This window comes from Arachis hypogaea, chromosome 12, assembly GCF_003086295.3.
Source record: "Arachis hypogaea cultivar Tifrunner chromosome 12, arahy.Tifrunner.gnm2.J5K5, whole genome shotgun sequence".
Classification (NCBI taxonomy): domain Eukaryota; kingdom Viridiplantae; phylum Streptophyta; class Magnoliopsida; order Fabales; family Fabaceae; genus Arachis; species Arachis hypogaea.
This window is the reverse complement of record NC_092047.1, coordinates 15,284,479-15,306,442: the sequence shown is the minus strand read 5'-3', so window position 1 is coordinate 15,306,442 and position 21,964 is coordinate 15,284,479. Positions and strand designations below refer to the sequence as shown.

Sequence of the window (21,964 nt, the reverse complement as noted above, 5' to 3'; positions counted from 1 at the left end):
TTTTGTAGAATTTATGAATGTTGACATGTGATCACTCAGTGTCTCCGGATCGGTATCATCCTAATGTGGAGGAACATTTAGAGTCTATTGGTTTCTATTATGCTTCTCAGATTGGAATAGTTCAATGCCAGAAAGAACTGGTAAATGCTCTAGTCGAAAGGTGGCACTTAGACACACACACCTTTCACTTTCCGGTTGGTAAGTGTGCAGTGACACTGGAGGATGTAGCCGTTATTCTTGGTCTCCCGACGAAAGGTCTTCCGGTGACAGGAATCACGTTGAGCAGGTTCAAAGTCTTAGAGGGTGAGTATTTTCACCAATTTGGGGTTGCACCGAGAAAGTCTGAGTATAGAGGAAGCGGCATAAAATTGACCTGGCTTCGGGATCTAAAAGAACGTTTACAGTTGATTGACGAAAACAGTGTTCAGAGGTATGTGAAGTGCCACATTATGCTATTATTGGGTACGATCTTGCTTGGAGACAAGTCCGGCGCATCTGTGTACTGGAAGTATCTGCCTTTACTCCGTGATTTTGGTTGTATCGGACAGTATAGTTGGGGATCGGTATGCCTAGTACACCTGTACAAGTCAGGACATCTCGTTTTGACTGTAAGAAAATCGATGGTCCACTAACACTCCTGCTAGATTGGGATTGGATCTGCCTACCTTATCTTGCTCCGGTTCCTAGGGAACCCCACAGTTTTCCGATTGCAAACAGGTAACAGTATCAACTTACCTAGCATGTTCATATTTATATTTAAATTGTGCTAATGAAATAAATCATTTTAGGTGGCGTAACTGGGAGCGTGGCGATCGACGCTATAGATATCTTAGTCACGCTCACTTTAGAAAGTCATTAGATGAGCTTCAGGAAGGCCAGGTGTATTTTTATCATGGTTCTGAAAACCGAACCGGACCGGCCGGTTCAACCAGAAAAACTGAGAACCGGTCACTTAGCCGGTCCGGGTAAGGTTAGAAACCGCCTGACAAAAAACTGGTGAGAAAACCGGTCGAACCGGCGGTTAACTGGAAGAACCGTCCGGTTTTTTAGCGGTTTTTTTATTTGGATAAACTTCAAAACGGCGTCGTTTTGAAGGTAAAAAAAAAAAAGGAAAAAGAGAAGCTAAACGCACGAAGCCACGAACCCTAATCTCAGTCTCTCTCAACTCTCAACTCTCACACTCTCACAAGTCACAAGAGACACCATAGCCACCACGGGCAGACCCACCGTCGCATAGCCACCCACGATGGAGCAGCCCCTCTTCGCCGTCGCGTTGCCACCACCATCGCCACCGCATTCCACCACCATCGCCATCGCATCCCACATCCCACAGCCCCTCTTCGCCATCCCACAGCCCTCCAGCCACCGCAGCCACTGCACCCCGCAGCCCCCAGAGCCCCGCAACCACGCTTCATTGTCATCGAAGAACTCGTCTCCTCTGGGTAGAGCGCGCTCTCTTTCTCTTCGCCGGTGTCACTCCCTTTCCTCCTCGCCGCCGGTAAGCACTGTGGCTTTGATTTTGATAATACTGTGCTCGCCGGTGTCGCCTCCTCCTCCTCGTCTCCTCTGTTTGCTGGTTTTACTGTTACTAATTGAGTTGCTGATTTAGGGTTTGTCATTCTGAGTTACTGATTTTGTTAAATTTTTTGGAAAGAATTTGTTGTTGATCCTCATATTTGTGTTACTGATTTTGTGAATTTGTTATTTTATTCTGAGTTGCCAATGTTTATGAAACTTGTGCTTATTTTGTTAAATTTACTGGAAAGAATTTGTTGTTGATCCTCAGATATTTGTGTTACTGATTTTATGAATTTGTTATTTTATTCTGAGTTACCAATGTTTATGAAATTAGAGTTGATTATAATGATCCTCAGATTTTGAATTGCCCTTTTGTTGAATTTGGAGTCTGATTTCTGGACAGAACTTTTTTGGTTGATTGTAACCATTGTAAGTTGCTTTTTTTTATTTTTTTTATTTTATTTTTGTTGATTATAATTATTCTGAGTTGTTTATTAGAATGATTTTAGAATAATTTGATATTTTTTGGATTAAGTCTGAGTGGTTGTTAATTATGATTTGTGATGAAGAGTTTCTTTATTTTGGTTTTACAAAGCATGAAACCCAGAACATTTCAGTTCTATTGGTAAAAAATTATAGGATGAATATATATGTTTAAAATTATATATAATTTTTTAATAATTTTTTTTAATATTTAATTAAACCGGTTGAACTCCAGTTGAATCCCGGTCAAACCAATGAACCATTGAACCAATGACCTCACCGGTTTATTGACCGGTCCAGTTTTCGCAACCTTGATTTTTATTAGAGAAGTATTTGTTTCCTATTTAGTGTTACTATTATTTGGCTTGTAATTATCTGTCTCTTTTATTGTGTGCAGTTTGTGTGGGTTGCTTATGGTGTTGATCGCATTGATCCAGACATAATCTCAGAAGACATCAACATGCACTCAGTTGTGTGGAGCGCTCTAATGCAGTTAATAATTCCAGAAGACTCTATGCAATACCCGGATATCAGTTACCAATTCATCGCCTTGATATGCAGACATAGTCTCAAAATGGACGACTTCTAATGGCTCCTTATGACACACGGCCTCAAACCATATGCGCAAACCTTCGTACGATGCTTCCCAACCTCCAAATATTTTTTTCCACTGATTTTTGCTTAGCCAACCATGCTTTTCGATAGCTGATGGTGTAATTGAACTTCGACTGCACTTCCACAATAACTGATTTCACCTTTATCGAGGGGTCAGCCTCAACCAACGGCTTTATTGCTTCTGCAATTGTGTTCGAATCCAGCTTCGAATGATCCTGAGAAATTGTGGCTCTAGTACAAGTGTGACTACCGTTGTACCTCCTTATAACCCAACAGTACTTTCTGCTGATCATGCTAACCCTGATAAGCCAATCACACCCTGATCCATACTGTGTACACTTGGCATAAAATATCAAAGGCTCCAACTCATACACCCGATAGTCTACACCTCTTCGGATGGTATAATCTTTCATCGCCATAATAATAGCATCCCTGAAACTGAATTCCATTCTGACTGCAAATTCACCATCTGCAACCATAGGAATTTCTACCACGACGACAGCCATATGAAAAATATTTAATACAAAAATATTTAATAACTGAAATTAAAAGTAAATCCATGCTTACTACATCCACATTAATATTTTTTCCACTTTCCATCATGTTATTATCTCACTTTTAACATAATAAAAACATAAACACATAAATAAATATGGATTAATGCATACTAATTAATATTTAACTAAATCAGTAACTCACTAAAAATATTATTATCTTAATTTTAACTACATAAAGACAAACAATTGTTAATTGAGCATAGTTTCACATGACCCTTAGCTATTTGGTAGTTAGATCAATATAGATTTTTACCAAAAGTCTAATCCTCCGTATAAATATATGCATTTACGCACCTGCACTCATATATGTTGGAAACTCCAGCGCATGCATGGCTTCCAAGTCCAGAACCCGCATGAAAGATGGCTCCTCAAACGGATATTCGTTTGCGAGTGCATTTGCGACGTCTGCCACATTTGGAGCCATCGTCCCGTCACCTTGATCTTCGTCTCCGTCTGGAGCAACAACTTTGTAATTGCTTTCAAACTCTTCTTCACTGTCACTATTGTAATCTTCCCGTTCAATATTTCGGTCGGCTTCAGATTGTTCGAATTCAACGTACAACTCGATGACCGATATCTGAGCGCGAGTTTCAATATACATTAAAAACATCTCTTGCATACTCGCTTCGTCGGTTACATATTTGGTTTGAAACTGCACGAATCCACCAAATACCGGTATCAGATATCTGTATAAAATACATGATATTTTCCTTGGCATCTCAGAATCTATCTTCTCACAAATCACACCTTTTAACTCTTCAAATGAGATTGTGAATGGAATAACAATATCTAACAGATTCTCACAACTAAATCTCACTCCATCAGATATTTGTAATAAAATCTGACCAAAATAATACACTCTTAGTGAAACTCTATCATCTATTTCTCACTGTCTCATAAATATGAACTTCACTATCACATTCTTTGAGTTCATACGAACTAAGGGAGATGCAGGAGTTGGAGAAAGAAGAAGAAACAGAACAAGAAGAAGGAGGTCTGAGAAGTTGCATCCGAGTTCTCCACACACACACACACATTCAAATCGGACCCACCGGTTAATAAATAAAATATTTATCAAGCAACTCGGACCCTCCGAGTTCATTTTCAAAAAAAAAGAAAAGAAAAACATACTAATCAGACGATACAATTAGCTCCAGCCAAATTCAAAATCTCCTTCCAACCAACTCGAACTGTCTGATTGGTGGTCAACTATTTTCCTAACAAAGAAATCGGACAATCCAATTTCTCCCTACCATTGTTTAAAAAAGTCTGTCCCACACCTGTGTCTAACATCTCTGTATCCCATAACCAAGCACAACTCACACATTGGTGGCATATCGAAAAAAATGAGCCTCATCAAGTGATAAACATCAGAAAATTGGCCTTAGCAATAGAGGAGTCTTTAGTGGAAAAAGATTATTGTGGACTTCGAAGACTGGCCAATGTTACATTAAAAATTTGGATCTTTTAAATTTTGAATTTTTATTTGAGAGGATAAAGTGTGATTTTTCATTCTTGAATAGTTTTTCTCTCGTATTTTTCCTTAGTTCTATCTATAAAATAAATGATAAAAGATCATACTTTATCCTCTAAAAATAAAATTCAAAATTTAAAAAATTTAAATTCGTTGCATTAAATACATGTTAAAAAAAAGGGTCGTTTTAAGGCAAAACAATATTGTTTCACTTAGACAGTAATCGCAGTTAGCTTGACAACAACGCTAATGACAATTAAAGACGATAGTTCCGTAGGGTTTAGTGCCCTCAGGGTTGGATATTCTTCATTGCCATCTCCTATGTCCATAACGAGATGTGGTCTGTTAAAATTTGCTCCGATTCACATCACTGAACCCAATCGATCTTAATCCATTTGACAGAAAGTTTGTCAATTGAATTCGCAAAATCATCAGCTGTTTTTTCAGTGTGTAGATCTACTATGGAGCACGAATGCGAGGTGAATGGAGGAGGCCAAGTAGCCGTCTGTTATGCATTGTGTTTAGGTACTAAACATATTTCCTATCGAGAGTCTCACCTCAAACTCCATGTGCAGTGAGGTATGACATGTTTTTATTTGTCCCAGTTTTATGGGATTGGTGCATGATGATTCTTATGCATTTTGGAAAAGTGTATTACGTGATACTCATGTTTTGTAGTGAAGACATAGATTGTGCAGTGGAGGTAGTATTCAAGTTCACTAGGAAGGGTAAATGTGGTGTGTTTTTTCAGATGAAGTAATTTTAATCTTAAAAGTTTTTTCAGTTTGTCCCACAATATACAAACTCTACATAGTTGCAATCATATTTGGCATAGGATGAAAAATCACACTTTACTTAACTATTGAAAAAAAAAATAAAAGAATCTACTCCCTTAAAAAACATACTTTTATTATTAGGATTAGGGATAAATTGATAAAATTAATATTTTTATTTCGATTCCGTTTGGTTTGGTTCAGTTTTAGACGAGCCAACTAAAAATCGAATCAAACCAATTTATTTTGTAAAAAAAAAAAAAATAATTTTTTTGGTTTTTTATTTCAATTGTTGCAAATTTATGATCGATTTAACAATAAAAATTGGTTTGGTTCAGTTCCTAATGCCCATATAGTTGTTTAAACTTTTTTTCGCATTATCTTTTGAGGTGTGTTTGTTTATAGGCATGGGACACTGAAATAAAGATACATATACACAAAATCATTTTTAGAGTATAATTAGGATCAATTAGCATTATTTAGCATATCTGAATATTTATTATAGAATATTATGTCATTATTATTTTTATTCTCTTAACACCTATAAATATCCTTTTATATTATATTACTAGTGTATATTTTCATGCCCTACACGGGATAATACATAAAATTATATACATTTTTTTATTAAAAATTAAATAAAAATATATATAGTAATTATTATTATAAATATTTTATAATTTAAAAATATTAAAAATAATTAGTATTTGTCATAACCAATTTAGATTGGTTGATTAGTCATTTCATTTGTCTGCTTAAGCAAGTATTTGGAGTTCAAATATCGCCTTGTGTATGTAGCAATTCATTAGTTAGCGGTAGATCCTTAATAAATAGAGCTTCAATATGTGGTGAATTAGTATTTGGCCTGCCGAGTTAGAAAATTCGTAGAAAAAAAATGTATTTGTCTTTAAAATAGATTAATTTCTCATTATTAATAGCAATACTTATGAACTTTTTTCTTTCTTGAAATTTATCTAGGACAATTTTATTTGTTGGTATCGTATTCATTTTTGAAATCAAAACAATATGATCAATATTGTTCCTTGTTAAAACTTCACGTTTTATGACATAATTTTTAAATTTTCAAACTTATAGACTTATGTCATTATAAAATTTATTAGATTGATTAATATTTCTTGGTAATATAGTGTAGCGAAACATCATCGTTGAGTATTAGTTAGTGTGAAGAGAAACCGATAACAACTTTTATTATTCAATATATATTTTATTCTATTAAAAAATAAATTAGTATTTTTTAAATTGGTAAATACATTTATTTATAATTTCTTACACTATTTTATTTGACAATATTTGTCGTTAAAGAATAACAAATGATCATACTATCTTACAATATGATATACAAAGTAATTTTTTATCTTGAAATTAATTCTGGTTAGTGAGATAAAATTTAAAATATTTTTATTTTCTTAATCAAAATTAAATTTAAATTTAGAATTGATTACCAACTTATCCTTTTTTAATTCAACAACAAAAATAAAATTGATTAGGTGTAAAATATTCAGCACTTAATAATTTCAATCATTTAAATTTTAGTTACCAAAAATTGGGTTAAAAATCAATTATAAACTTAATAACCGATAATAGATATTATATTAGTATGTAAATAATAATATATGATGTATTAATTATTTATTTTTTTGACATGTCTAATGTATTATCTATTGAGAATTGATTTATTGTCTAAATTTTTTTATAAACTTTATAATATATAAAAATAGTGATCTCATTTTTTATTATTATTTAAAAAATTATTCATAATTTTTTAATTATGTAATTAACTTAATTAATAACCTTTATTATTATTTTTATACTAAAAAAAATATCAATTTATACTATTTACATATTTTTCACTATTAATAAATAAATAGGTATTTGCACTGTTGTCTTAGATGATGACTTAAATTATTTATTTTATATGTTAAATAATATCTTGTATCTTAAATTTATTAAATATTAAGATAAGAAAAATTATGCAATAAATTATATAAATAGTCAATTACAAAAAAAAATATTTATTATATATAATAATCGTTGATATATGTAGTATCATGTATATATTAGGATTATTTATTTTAATTATGTGAGTGATTATTGTTATTTTTACTTTTTCATTACATTAGTAAATAATATTTAAAACTAAAAAAAAAGATAATTAAAAATTTTTTTAATTTCAATTAAAATTTTTTTGTAAATATGTCAAATTTTTATATATACTAAGTGTTATAATATTAAATAGTATAATATATTATAACAATGACTCAAAATATTAATCCAAGATATACTTGGGCCTAATAAGACCTCAATGTAAGCAAGATCAATCCAGGCCCATTGTTAAGGTCCCAAATTCGACTTAGGTTCATTACCTTAAAGGGTCAATGCAGATAAAGTCCACATGTTTCCTCTCAAATCGGCTCAGATTGAATTTTCGTTGCTAATTAGGTATGGTAATTGGTACTCAAGGAAGCGTGGCAGACCCTCTTCTCATTTCTCATTCCTGTTTAAAAAAAAATGCCCTCGTCCCTTCTTCATCTTTGCAAGTTCCTGTTTAATTATCTTCTTAGGAAACGCAGATCTCCTCGAATATCTACGAATATTCTTTGAAAATTTTTGAAAAAAATTAACACAAAAATGCATAATATAATAATCATACAATAATTAATTCAATATAATTCAACACAATTTATAACATATTCATTATGAAAAATAACATTTAAAAAAAATATAAAAACATAATCCAACATAATAACATAATTTTTGGGACGATATTGAGTGACGTAGTGACGAACTTGAGAGGCAGAAAAAGTGAGTTAGAGAGAAAGAGAGAGAATTGAGGTTGAGAATGAGTCTGGAAGAAAAAGAAAAGATTTGAATTGGAGGCAGAAATTAGGGTTACTAAATTCAATAAATAAATTTATGTATATATAAATTAAGTTAAATTAGTAATTTTATATTTGTGTGGATTTAACGAGTCCCATAGAGCGGGTACTTATGTCCGTTCCCCATCCATTTTCGCAACGGATTGTGAAAATTTTATGGGTTTTCATCTAGCACCAAAACGCGAATAATCCCCGCAAATACCTGTTTCAGTTATTTTTGTGATCATTTCTATTACTAGCATTCATTGGTTCGTGATGTGGAGCTATTTCAGCCATTCAGTAAATTCTTAGATAATCAAAGTCTAGGTTATATCATTCTTATAAAGTTACATGTATCCTTGTTATAACAATATTAATAAAAGATAAATGGATAAACACTAAATAAGTCACATTTTTCATATATATATATATATAACTAATATCACATATTATAACTTGTGAAATCATAATACTTTGAGAAGTGATATATAGATAACTTAAATGTTGATAAGTCTAAAAAAATTTAGAAAAAAAAATAAAAATATAAAAAAATTGCATGTTGATCCATAATATTTTTTTTAGAAAATTATCTATAGTCTATAATTAATAACTTTGAAATTACATATATGTTATTTATCTTATATATTTTTTATTTTATAAAGATTTATAATTTTTTATCGACGATGTTAGTGGTTATAGAGAGATTTTTACCTTTAAATAAAATTATAGAGAAATTAAAATAAAATTAGTTGCTATTTTTCTGACAATTCAGTTAGTTTTTAGTTTAAATTAAAATTAAATTATACATTCAATTTATATTTGTTTGTTTATTCTAATGACTGTATATAATACATAATATATTTAAGGATGTTTTGAAAGAAACTATTCAATTTTATATAATTGAAAGTTAACTATGAAATTGAGACTAAGAGGAACTGAGGAAGTGAAATACAATAAACATATGAGGAGTAAAAGTAAAATAAATAATTAAAAATAAGGTAACAAAATAATTAAAAAAAAGTAAAAAAAGACAGAAAAGACAATACATGTAGTTAATAAAAACATACTGTAAGAAAAATTTAGTATAATCAATGAATATAAAAGATGATAAACAAAAATTAAGATATATTTTTATTAAAAAATAAAAAAAATATTATGAAGAATAATCTATTAATTAAGCTCTATGAAAATATTATAGAAAATTTGAAATATTAGTAAATAAAATAATAACTCCTTTAAGAACTATTAATCAAAATATATAAAATGACATTATGATTCATATATATAGAAAAATAATAAGAGAATAATTTAAATTAAATTTATTTATTTTATTTTTTTATTTGGTCAAATCAAATAATATAATTAATTAGTTATAATTAATATTATTTATTCTAGTAGTATGATTGAAACATATTAAAACTCTAAAGGTAAAATTAAAACTAAATGATAAGAATAAAATTAAAACAAAATAGAATTTGCTATCTTGTAATTTTTTTAATAAAAATCCCATTTATACACATTTAAAATACATCACTTTAATATAATGATATTTTAATTAAAATAAAAAATTATGGTAAATATCTCATATATTTGTTAGTAAAGTATATACAAATATTTTTTGAAGCATATCACTTTTATCATATAAAAATAACTTAGATATCTTTAAATTTGATTATGATAATTAACTAAGTATTATATATTCTTTACTAATTTATATTTAATAATTTATCTCTAATAATATATTTAATAATGTAACAATTAGTTTGTTGTATCTATCAAACTTTTAATTATGGTAAAAATATAAAATATGATGCAAAAAAAAAAAAAAAAAAGCTAAAGCAACATAAATATTTTAATAAAAAAATATTTTCTGTTTATTTTTTAGACATGTATCTATTTTTTTAAGTTATAAATTTTAATTGATATAAATTAATGATAATTAAGTGTACAAAAAAATAGCAATTAATAAGAAATAAAAATTAAATAAGGCAAACATGGTCTGAAAAATTGAAACAAAATAAAGGCTTTCAATTATGATCATTAATTACAATCATATATATTTAATTCAAGATTTATATTTCAAAAACTCAAAATATTAATATCTTGTATTTTTTATTTTCTCAATTTTAGACTATCACAAGTGAACATTAGTGCTTGTTTAGACGCCATTAAATCATTAAAAAAAGTTTTTTTTTTCAATGAAAAAAGATATTTTTTATTTTTAGTGTGTTTGGCAAATTTCAGTAAAAGTAAAAGCACTAGAAAAATAAAAAAATATCTTTTTGAGAAACTATAATTTACATCTTTTTTTAAATGATCTTTTTTCCTTAAAAAAGATGTTTTTCACATAATAAATTAACAAAAAAGTATTTTTATCTTATTTCACCCAAACATAATTGATAGATAAAAAGATCTTTTTACATGATATATCCAAACATAAAACCACTTTTACTTTTGTAAAAGATCTTTTAAAAAAATTCATTTAAAAAAAGATATTTTTCAAAAATGGCGCCCAAACAAGCCCTTAGTTACTCTCCAATAATGACAATGCTTTTAAAAAAATAAACATAATTAAACGATCTTAAAAATATACAATAATTTTTAAAATAACAAAAAATGGATAATTACCTAAAATATAACATTTGTGTAGCAACTAAAATTTAATTGCCAATATAAAAGTTATATATAATATCATATCGTAATTAAATAAGTGTTTAATCAAAGAATTTAATATTTATATAAGATGACAAAATGAATTAAAATTTGAGCTTAATCGTGTAAGCGCTCAAGTTTAAATTTTCATAAATCGAATTTTTTTTTTTTTTTGCTAAAGTAAATTATGCAATAAAAAATATTTATAAAGACATTATTGATGTTTAAATAATAGAAATAAAATTATATTAATTATATGTATATAATAATTCAAAATTATAAAATTAAATATTCATGATATCTACGTTAAAGTAGAAAATAATATATTTATAAATAAAAAATTAAAAAATATTCTTAAAAATTGAATATGCAGATAAAAAAATAAATTACAACTTGTAAAAATTATCTTTAGAATTTATTACATAAATAGTAAAACTTTAAAAGTTATGTATCTTTATAAATTAAGCTATATTAAATTATAAGATATCTAGATATTTAATCAACCTAATTAATTAATTGTAATTGATTTGATTTAATAATTTAAAAAATTTAAATAACACGTTTTAGAAATATGCCAATTCAAATAATCTAGACTAAAGATAAAAAAATATAACTAAATTATATAATACAATATAATATTTTTAGAAGTTTTTTTATAGCATATCTAATGCCAAGATATTTATCTGTGGTATAATCTAATTTCATAATTATTTAAACTTTTTTTTTATGAAAAAAATCGCATTATTTATTTTGAAAAAGTATTTACTCACTATTATAATTTAGGTTAAATTACACAGTTAGTCCCTACACTTTTAGTGAAATTGTAAATTAGTCCCTACACTTTAAAAGTTTGTAATTGGGTCCTTAAAGATAATTAAAATTTACAATTTAGTCCCCGTCGTTCAAAAAGTATTTGATTTAACAGAATATTCTTAGTATATTCTCGATTTTAACAGAATATTCTCAGCATATTCTGAGAATATTCTATTAAATCAACGCTTTTTGACCAGCGAAGACTAAATTACAAATTTTAATTCTCTTTAGGGGCTCAATTACAAACTTTTAAAGTGTAAGGACTAATTTGTAATTTCACTAAAAGTGTAGGGACCAACTGTGTAATTTAACCTATAATTTAAATAGAATATAAATAGATAATCAATCAATTTCTTTTAATAATTACTCAGTTACAAATATCTATTAGAGACATAAGATCTAAGAGCATACAAAATAAATATAACACCTACAATCTTTACACTAACATAATAAGATGATCATCATAAGCCTTTTTAGCACAAATTAAATAGAACATATAATAATAAAGAAACAATCAAATCCAAAAAAGTTATAAAACACCTATCATGCACTACGACTGTTAGCATTGAAGAAACTTTAACCATTTATTCTTTCATTATCTATTTTCTTATTTATTCTGCACTTCATCTACAAATATATCAAGGACCAAATCCATGCTTATTAAGCCTTTCAAAATCCCGTATATTCTTGTCAAACACAATATTATTATGCATCGTTCATACACACTAAAGAACTAAAAATAACAAAATTATCTATTTTTTATAGAAATTACTAAATGGAAGAACCGTGGGTAAAAAGATAAAGTTCTTTTATAATATATATGACTTTTGATGATGATAAAATAAAAATAAAAGACATAAAATAATATTGTATATATTTAAGTTAATTTTAATTTTTTAATAACCATATTTGTCATAACGTAACCGATAAACAATGACAGTTAATAGGGATTGGATATGTTTTGAGTATAATATATGTTTTATTATTTTGTACAAAATAATTTTATTTTTAATTTATATATTTATTAGTGGGTATTAAAAATAAAAAGTATTTGTATTGTTAGTATTTTTCTAACCTTCCTTAACTCCAACCGTGATTAAGCCTAAAAGTTTGCTCACCTCATTGGAAATAAATGTAATCTAATCAGCTTTTATCTGATAGTGCTATACATTGACATAATCGTAAGAGAATTAACTTTAGCGAGTCAACAATACAGTATTTAGTTACCACATGAATATTTTTATACATAAAATTATCAATCAATTATGTATGGCTTCTGATGAAAATAATATATTTAACATAAATATTATTTGTTAGGTAAAAGATAACAAATTGACAAAGAAAATTAATTACAATGGGTATATATACATTTTAACAAATATTCTTCTATCTAATGCTAAAAAATATCATAGTCACCCTGAATTACTACAGATTCAACTTCTATCAGTAGGAATAGAATGGCTAAATTGAGACATTTTCGAGCTATAATATTCCTCAAACAAACTATTAATGAAACACTCATTCATTTCTTTTCATTTTGTGTACATTTATACAGAAAAGAAATTATACATAAAAAAAAGATCATGATTATTGTCTAACAAAATTAATTTGTATTTATTGCATTTAATTTGAATAAGTAAAAAATCATCTTATTTTAGTTTAGTCTTTAATTCACATGATTTGAATTTAGCTCAATATATATGATTTGATTTGATTTAATTATTAGTGAAAAATATTTCGGTTGTCTATTTTATTCATAGATTTATTATTTAATGATTAATAAATTAATCAAATTAGTTAATTAATACATATGATTAGTATAATTAATTTGATTTAATAAATTAAAAAGAATAAATTAAAAATACTAACAGAACATTAAAAAAAATAAATTAAGAAATACTACCAAATAAAATTGATATAAATTCTAATAAATTATGTGATATTTAAATATATAATCAAATCAATTAGTTGATATAGTTAATTTATCGTAACAAATTGTATTTAACGAGTTAAAAAAAATAAATAGCTATATATTTTTAGAAGCATACTACGTGAGAATTTGTTTTTTTTTTTTTTTTTGACGAATTTTAACATATTTTCATAGTTAAAATAGTGTCAAAATTTATTTTTTTGATGAATTTTAATTTTTTTTGACACATAATAATCCTTAAAAATAGTCTATATTGTTGTAGTGGCTCCATCATTAAGTATAGAAACCTGATTTTTATATAATAAAATAGATAATAAGTAGAATAGATGAGAATATAATATGTGACATATTTTAATCATAAAATTGATAATATATAATAGATTTTTTATGAATCCTTATTGCTTGTTTGTTGTTAATTTTTGAACTATAGTATTAGTCAAACAAACAATTAACGAAACACTCATCCGTACCTTCTCATTTTGAGTACATTTATACATAAAAGAAATTATACCTGAAAACAGAAAAGAAGAGTTGAAATAGCAAGAGCTATAAAAATGATGATTCTTATAATTTTGTGTGGCCATCTATATATAGTAGACCAAATGATTATGATTATCAAACAAAAATAATTTGTATTTATTGAATTCAATTTGAATAAATAAAAAATCATTTTATTTTAGTTTAGTCATTAATTCACATGATTTGAATTTGGCTCAATATATATGATTTGATTTGATTTGATTTAATTATTAGTTGAAAATATCCAGGTCGCCTATTTTACTAATAAATTAATCAAATTAATTAATACACCTAATAAATTTGGTTTAATAAATTAAAAGAAATAAATTAAAAAATACTAATAGAACACTAAAAGAAATAAATTAAAAATACTACCAATTCAAATTGATATAAATTATAATAAATTATGTGATATTTAAATATCTAATCAAATCAATTAGTTGATATATGTAGTTTATCGTAATAATTTGTATTTAATGAGTTAAAAGAAATAAATTGAGAAACACTTTGAGAAACATGCCACGTTAGCTCCATTATTAAGGGGAAAAATCTAATTTTTATATAATAAAATAGATTTTAGACAACTTGAATATACACAAATCTTTTTTCTACAAAAATTGTTACCTAAATTTTTTTTATCAATATTTGATGTAAACTTATTTGTTGTAGCTTTTTTTTTTTTGTTATAGTGATAGTACATAAGGAGTACATAGTATATAAGTAATAACTCAACTAATATTTTTTAAAAAAATTTTTATTTTTTTTCAAAAGGAAAAGAATTTATTTTTCTCTCTTTCTCAATTCTTTGTGAATTATCAAACTATTAACATCACAACTTAAATAGTGTAGGACATAAAATTTTCTTCACATATTCTCCAATCTAGATTTTTTCCTAGTAGCAGCTCTTTGTTGTTATCACTGCAGTTCACATTTTCGTTCTTGCATACATTTTGGGTGTTTAATATTATCAATTATTCATAAAAAATAATCTAAGTAACAAGATAAGATATGAACAGAAATATTGTGTCAAAGATACTGAATTATTATATTTTATATTTATGCTGACAAAAAGATATAAAAACACTAATAAAAAATACAACTTATTTTTTATTATTTTTCTTAATTTTTATAATTATATTTTTTATTATTATATATTTTTTAAATATTTTGAATAAAAAAATTAAAATAAATAAAATTTTTATAATTTATTTTAATTTATCACTAAATAAAATGTAAAACACTAATTTTTATATTTTTGTCCTTTGTATTTATTTTTGTTTTGTTATCAAGAACCAAACGCAGTGCTAATTTTCCATCTGGTTTTCCAAAGGAGCGGAGCTCATAGTTTGGTTGAGAATGTATCAGTTTACCCTCACTTAATCCATAAATTACTATATTTGAGAAACACAAAAAAAGGTGATGCTTCTTTTCAGTGGCAGATTCAGAAATCTTATAGTGGCGGATTCAGAAATCTTATAAAGAGAAGCCGGAAATAAAAAAAATTAAAAATACCATATTAAAACTGAAAGTTTTAATAAAAAAAATAATTGTATACTTTAATATTATTTTAAACTAAAATTAATTTTAAAAAAATCATTTATATCTAAGTTTTTTTCATAAAATTTTAATTTTTATTCTTATTATAAAAGATATAACATAAATAATATAAATTTGTTTCTCTAATACTTTTAATATATGTATTTAAAATAAATTAATGAATATAATATATAAGATATATTCATATTAATAAATAATTCACTTAATATATTTTAATTTTAATATTATAAAAAATAAAATTTAATCTAATTTATTTTTATATATATATTTTTTTATTATATTCAATTAAAAATTATTATAAAAATTAAAATATTTTTATATAATAATAAATAGAAGAATTACAAAAAAAATTAAATTTTTATTCTTATTATAAAAGATATAACATAAATAATATAAATTTATTTTTCTAATACTTTTAATATATGTATTTAAAATAAATTAATGAATATAATATATAAGATATATTTATATTAATAAATAATTCACTTAATATGTTTTGATTTTAATATTGTATAAAATAAAATTTAATCTAATTTATTTTTATGTATGTATTTTTTTATTACATTCAATTAAAAATTATTATAAAAATCAAAGTATTTTTATATAATAATAGATAGAAAAATTATATAAAAAAATAATTGAAAGATCAAAAGAAAATAAATTTTAAATGCATGACATGAGACTTGAACCCATACTTTGAAGTATATAATACCTTCCTTTAACCACTGAACTAAAAAATATATTTATCAAAACTTTTAAACATTATGCGTAATGTATTTTAAGTTTTAAAAATTTAGGGGGGTCATGATCCATGCTGGTCTCCCCTAAATCCGCCTCTGCTTCTGTTTGAGGCATAGTTATACAAAGGATCGGATGCGCATCAAACTGGTACAACCTTCGGTGAGTCTGTCCTTGATTCTGCAACGGTTCTGCAACCCTAAGTCCCCTACCCGTTTCCGACTTTGCGTCTGCTTCTTTTGTAGCAAGTGTAGGTGAGTTTTCAAATTTTTTTCAGTTGTTTTTTAAGAATTTTATATACTTGATTTCTTCAGTTTTAATGTAGATTTAGATAGTGATATTTCTATATATTAATTGTAAGCTAATTGTATATCATAGATTTTATAGTTTGTGCTAATTGTATGCTAATTGTGTTAGTAATCACTATTAATTATATGCTAGTTATATGTAATAAGTTCTGTAATTTATGTTAATTGTATCAATTATTATTAGTAATTGTATGCTAATTATATTTGTGGAGACCTAGCATTTCTTTAACACATATAATTATTAGGGATTAGTTTATTTTATGTGTCTAGTATTTTTATATTAATGCTCCACTTTAATCTGTTGAGCTTTTTATTTAAAAAAAAAAAGGTAAAGTATACTTTTTGTTTCTGAAGTTTGGCAAAAATTTCAAAAATACCGCTAAGTTTTATTTTGTTTCAATTTTGTCCCAAAAGTTTTCGTTTTGCATCAAATATATCCTTGACAGCTACATTTTTAAAAAATTTAAGACGAATCTAACAATAATGCATGAAAATTATGTTTGATTTGCTTGTGTTGAGGGTTGTTCTTATGAAATTGTTGTTGAATTTGTCTTAAATTTTTTGAAAAATTAGCCATCAGAGGTATATTTGATGCAAATAAAAAATTTTTAGGACAAAAGTAAAACAAAATAAAACTAAAGGGTATTTTTGAAACTTTTGTCAAACTTCAGAAACAAAAAGTATACTTTATTCAAAAAAAAAATATGTGTGGAGACCTAGCATTTCTTCCAAAGAATATCGAGGAAGGACCTCATCATGAGGGAAGTGTTAGAACAATTCAGGGTGATTTTCTATTCACCTCAATTATTATTATTTGTTCAAAACCATTCTGCCGGATTTTCACTATGTTAGCACAAAATTTTGACAAATTGTGCAATTCGACCACGATGAAGTAATGCAAATTATGTCATGCATGATATGAGTCGAGTCAAAAGTAATCTAGGTCGAAATTTGTTAATAGCACATGGTTTAATCTGGTGGCATGATATAGAACGTGGAGTTTGGTAACCAAAGTGAAAGAGAAGACGTAAGATTTTCAACTTGGAGAACAAAGTCCTTTATGGTCAAAACAATATCGTGAATTGTAAGAATCCAAGAAAAAGAAGAAGATAGATTGTGAGGAAGAAAAAGGCATTTAACAACTCAATATTACTGTGGTCTATAAATAGGAGAAGCATAGAAGAGTTAGGGACTTCAATCTGAACACTTCAAAACTACTCTAAAATTCTGTAATTTCCAAATCATATTGACGTCAAGGAGAACCATAAAGTGCAAATACGTGTAAGTGTCTGGAGTCAACTTTTAATTTATTTTACTTTTATTTATTTTCTTCAAGTACTTTACTTTTATTTCTTTTGGTCAGGTACTTTACTTTTATTTCTTTTCTTAAGTATTTTGCTTTCTGTTCTTGTGGAGGTTGGCCGCTGTATAACTCGTTTACCAATGAGTATCTGCAAGCTTTTTGTCGGGATGAGTTATACGTCTTCAATGAAAGAACAAGGGGGTGGGTACCTGCAAAAGGCACTATAACGCTCAAGTCAGTAAGTGAATAATAGGCTTTACAAATTGCAATAATCTGAACAATCTTCTTACCCTTTTCTTTATATTTAAAATGAAGAGTAACGGTTATGTCTCCGAGTAATGACACTTTAAAAGGAGAGTAATAGCATATTTGAGCATTTTAATACTTGTTTGAATGACTGTTATGGATAGTCGATCTGTAACATTCATAGCCGAGTTATAACGTATAACCGATGTATAACGGTCATATTACAGCCCCCAAACTTGGCCTGGTGGTATTTTGATAAAACAGGTTGAGCTTTTATTGAGTTATAACTTGGCATTTTGATAAGGGTATAGAGCTCCCAGTTCAACATATTTTATCAAAATAAATATGAATTTGAAACAATTAAATGTAGCAGTTATAATTTTCTTGAAAAAAGAAAAAAGAAAAATAAAAGATCTTGTCATTAAATAAAAAGTGGGTGAAGTTCTAGTTTCCAATGAGATTTATGGCCATTGGTTTCTGAGATAAACAACGGTTGTGATGGATTTAGAACTGAAACATTTTATTGAATGTTGACAAACTCATTTGGAATCCTTAAGGTTTTCATTAAAGCAAGTGCAGTTTTGTTTAAACAGATTTTGGAAGAGTAAGAGATGAGTAAAAGAGGTTAATTTTTCTCTCTTTCTGTTTCTAATTTTGATCCCTTCGTCTTCTTTTTTTCTGTACTGTGGTATACAATGGGTGAGAAAAAAAAGAAAAGGGTTACAGAATGTTGATGATGATGGGTGTTATAATTGGGTGAGTGAGGATGTTAAAGTTCGTGGGTCTCTCTTCGTTGATAAGGATAGTGTTGATGAGATAGATACTTCAAAGATAATGAGATCTGGGATTCGGGTAGAACTGTTGCCATGCACGAGGGCTAAGCATGTCTTTCATAAAGAGAACCATTTTGAGTATTTCTATATGTATAGTTGTGTTTTGGAAGAGCTTCGGGTGAAGTTTCCTTTTACAGATTTCGAGTGTAGTGTGTTGAAGCAGTTGAATTGTGCGTCGTCTCAGTTACACCTAAATGGTTGGGTATTTTTGAGGTGTCTTGAAATATTGATGGAGTTTCTGGAAGTGAAACCTTAATTAACGTTGTTCTTTTCAATGTTTCAGACTAAAGAGGTTTGGGTAAATTTGAATAGCTCGCTTGGCTTTGCGATTTTTAAACTATATAAGTCGTCATTCAAAGATTTCAAAGAAATGTTTTTGAAAATAAAATCAGCGGAATAATATTTTCCGTTTTATCTTGATGAACATCTCGGCGAGAAGTTTTCTCTCTGGTGGTGTTCACAACCACAACATATTTTGGGTCTGGAGGAAATAAATCCGAGGAATGAATGTATAATAGACTATCTATTGGGTGCTGTTGGTACAGAAAAGTTAATTTTTGTTTTTTATTTGCTTCTGTGGGAGGAGGACAAAATGTTAGTGGTGAACTATCTTGGTAAGGTTTGATAGAAAATGTTTGTATATTTAGAAATAGCTCGTATCTAGATGTTAATGTGTGTTTTTCTTTTGTAGCTAGAAAATACTCAGGTGTGTCGGCTGCGAGCCTGAAAGCTCGTCTTAAGACGAAAAATTTGGAGAAGGAGGGTTCGTCTTCAAACTTCGAAAAAGGAGATGGGTGAAGGGGAGGTCAATCAACCGAGTCGAGGGAGGAAGAAGATTATTTTTAAAAAGAGGAAATCTGACCATATTGATGTTGATGTGTCCAATGACTTAGTGGAAAAGTTGAAAGAAATTCCTTTGGAAGAGCTGGCTACTTCTGTAAGTAATCAAGAAAATTGCATGGTTTTGCTGAGGATGGTGATGGTTTCTCAGTATGGAACAAAAATTTTTCCTTTATGGTTGTTGCGGATGAGACGTTGCAGTCCTCATTCAATGTGAACTTAGTGAACGAGCTTGGAGATGTTGCAATTGATCAATGCCTATAGGTACGAGTTGACTATGTGTGTATATATATATATATCTAAAGTTGTAAAAATTAGTTAGCTGAAAAAATTTTCTTTGTTTAGGTGCTCGGATTCCGACTGGTGAGCATTGGTCAAAGTCGGGAGGTGAGGCGTAAGGGGTTGTTAGAGAAAACTGATGAGTTGTCTAAATTAAAAAGTGATTTGGATAAGAAGAATGATATCATAGCCGAGGTTAAAAAGAAGTTGTCGGAGATAGAAGAAGAGTTGATAGCTGTTAGGAACAGTTATGAGAAAGAAGCAGAATTGCTGAAGAAAAGGGAGAGTGATCTCTCTCATGTGAATACCCAAATGATTGAGGTTACTGTAAAATTAAAAAATTTGGAGAACAGTAGGCAAACCGAAAATTTAGATGCCTTTGATGAAGGATTTGAGCATGCTATTATGCAAGCGAAGCTATTAGCCCCCGATAATGACTTCTCGGCGATGGATCCAGGTAAAGTCATTCGAGAGGGTTTGTTGGTGGATGACGAGGATGTTACCGAGGATGAGGATGACAACCTGGTTGATTGATGTTTGTAGTTTTTATTTAAGTACTTTTGGTCATCAATGTTTTGATAAAATTTGGACTTGCCAATTTGTTTTGGCTTTTTTGGGTTGTAATAGACAGTTTCTTGAACTTTTCTTATTGGGATAATATTTTGATAACTATTTGATAAGTTATGAACTTTTGATTGGTTGATTTGATTCCTTGGCAATGATCATTTTAGATTGCCGTGAGTTGGTATTGTATTATACCAATATGTTCGATTCCTATTTTTTCGAGGTTTGATATAAGTGCACTTGTATTGAGCGAGAGTATCTCGTTTGATTTGTTTGACAATTGATTAGAGATTGAGTTTGCATGTTTGTACATTGTGATTTTAAAGAGTTATTACTAGTGGATACAGTTTGTGATTGTTCAATATTTGATTGAATGAGTTAGTTGACTGTAGGTAGTCATAGTTCGGATTGATATAGATCGGAAGATAGTTGATATAGATTGGAAGAAAGGAGATAGTTGATATAGAAGAAAGGAGGTAGTTGATATAGATCGGCCTTTCTCAAGCCATAATGAATTGTTATATGACCTTTGTTTACAAAGGTGTAGGTAGGCTTGCCTCATTAAAACCTCTCCAAACAAAACCCTCTTTGGGAAAAATCTTATGAGTAGGAAAAAGAGTACAAGCATGTTCCTGTCATTTTAGTTATAATACTGCTTTAAAGAGAAAATATTCCAAGTGTTAGATAACATTGTACCATCTAGATATTCAAGCTTATAAGCTCCATTTCCGAGGACTTCAAGGATTCTGAGTGGACCTTCCCATTTGGCAGCAAGTTTCCTATGGGATGGAGGTCGTCTGGCTTGCTCGGTCTTTCTCAGTACTAAGTCGCCAACTTGAAATGAGTGAGAATTGACCTTTTGATTGTACCGTTGAGCTATGTTTTGCTGCATAGATCAGTGGTAGGCAGAGGCTATATCTCATATTTCTTCAATTAAATCGAGTTCAATTCTCCGAATTTTGTCATGATTGGTTGCTTGTGTTCTTAGTGAAGATTGAGAGATCTCCAAAGGAATCATTGCATCAAACCTGTAGACTAAACAGAACGAGGTTTCCTTAGTAGTAGAATGTGTAGTGGTGTTATAAC

At 28.0% G+C, this 21,964-nt stretch overlaps 1 protein-coding gene across 1 annotated transcript; it reads left to right on the top strand.

Annotated features, from left to right (window-relative positions):
* Window positions 1–17: 17 nt before the first annotated feature.
* LOC140176638 (protein MAIN-LIKE 2-like) lies at window positions 18–859 on the top strand. Its single transcript, XM_072208173.1, has 3 exons — window positions 18–563; window positions 645–717; window positions 789–859. The coding sequence occupies exons 1-3, from the start codon at window positions 18–20 to the stop codon at window positions 857–859; spliced, it is 690 nt and encodes a 229-aa protein (XP_072064274.1).
* Window positions 860–21,964: the final 21,105 nt, after the last annotated feature.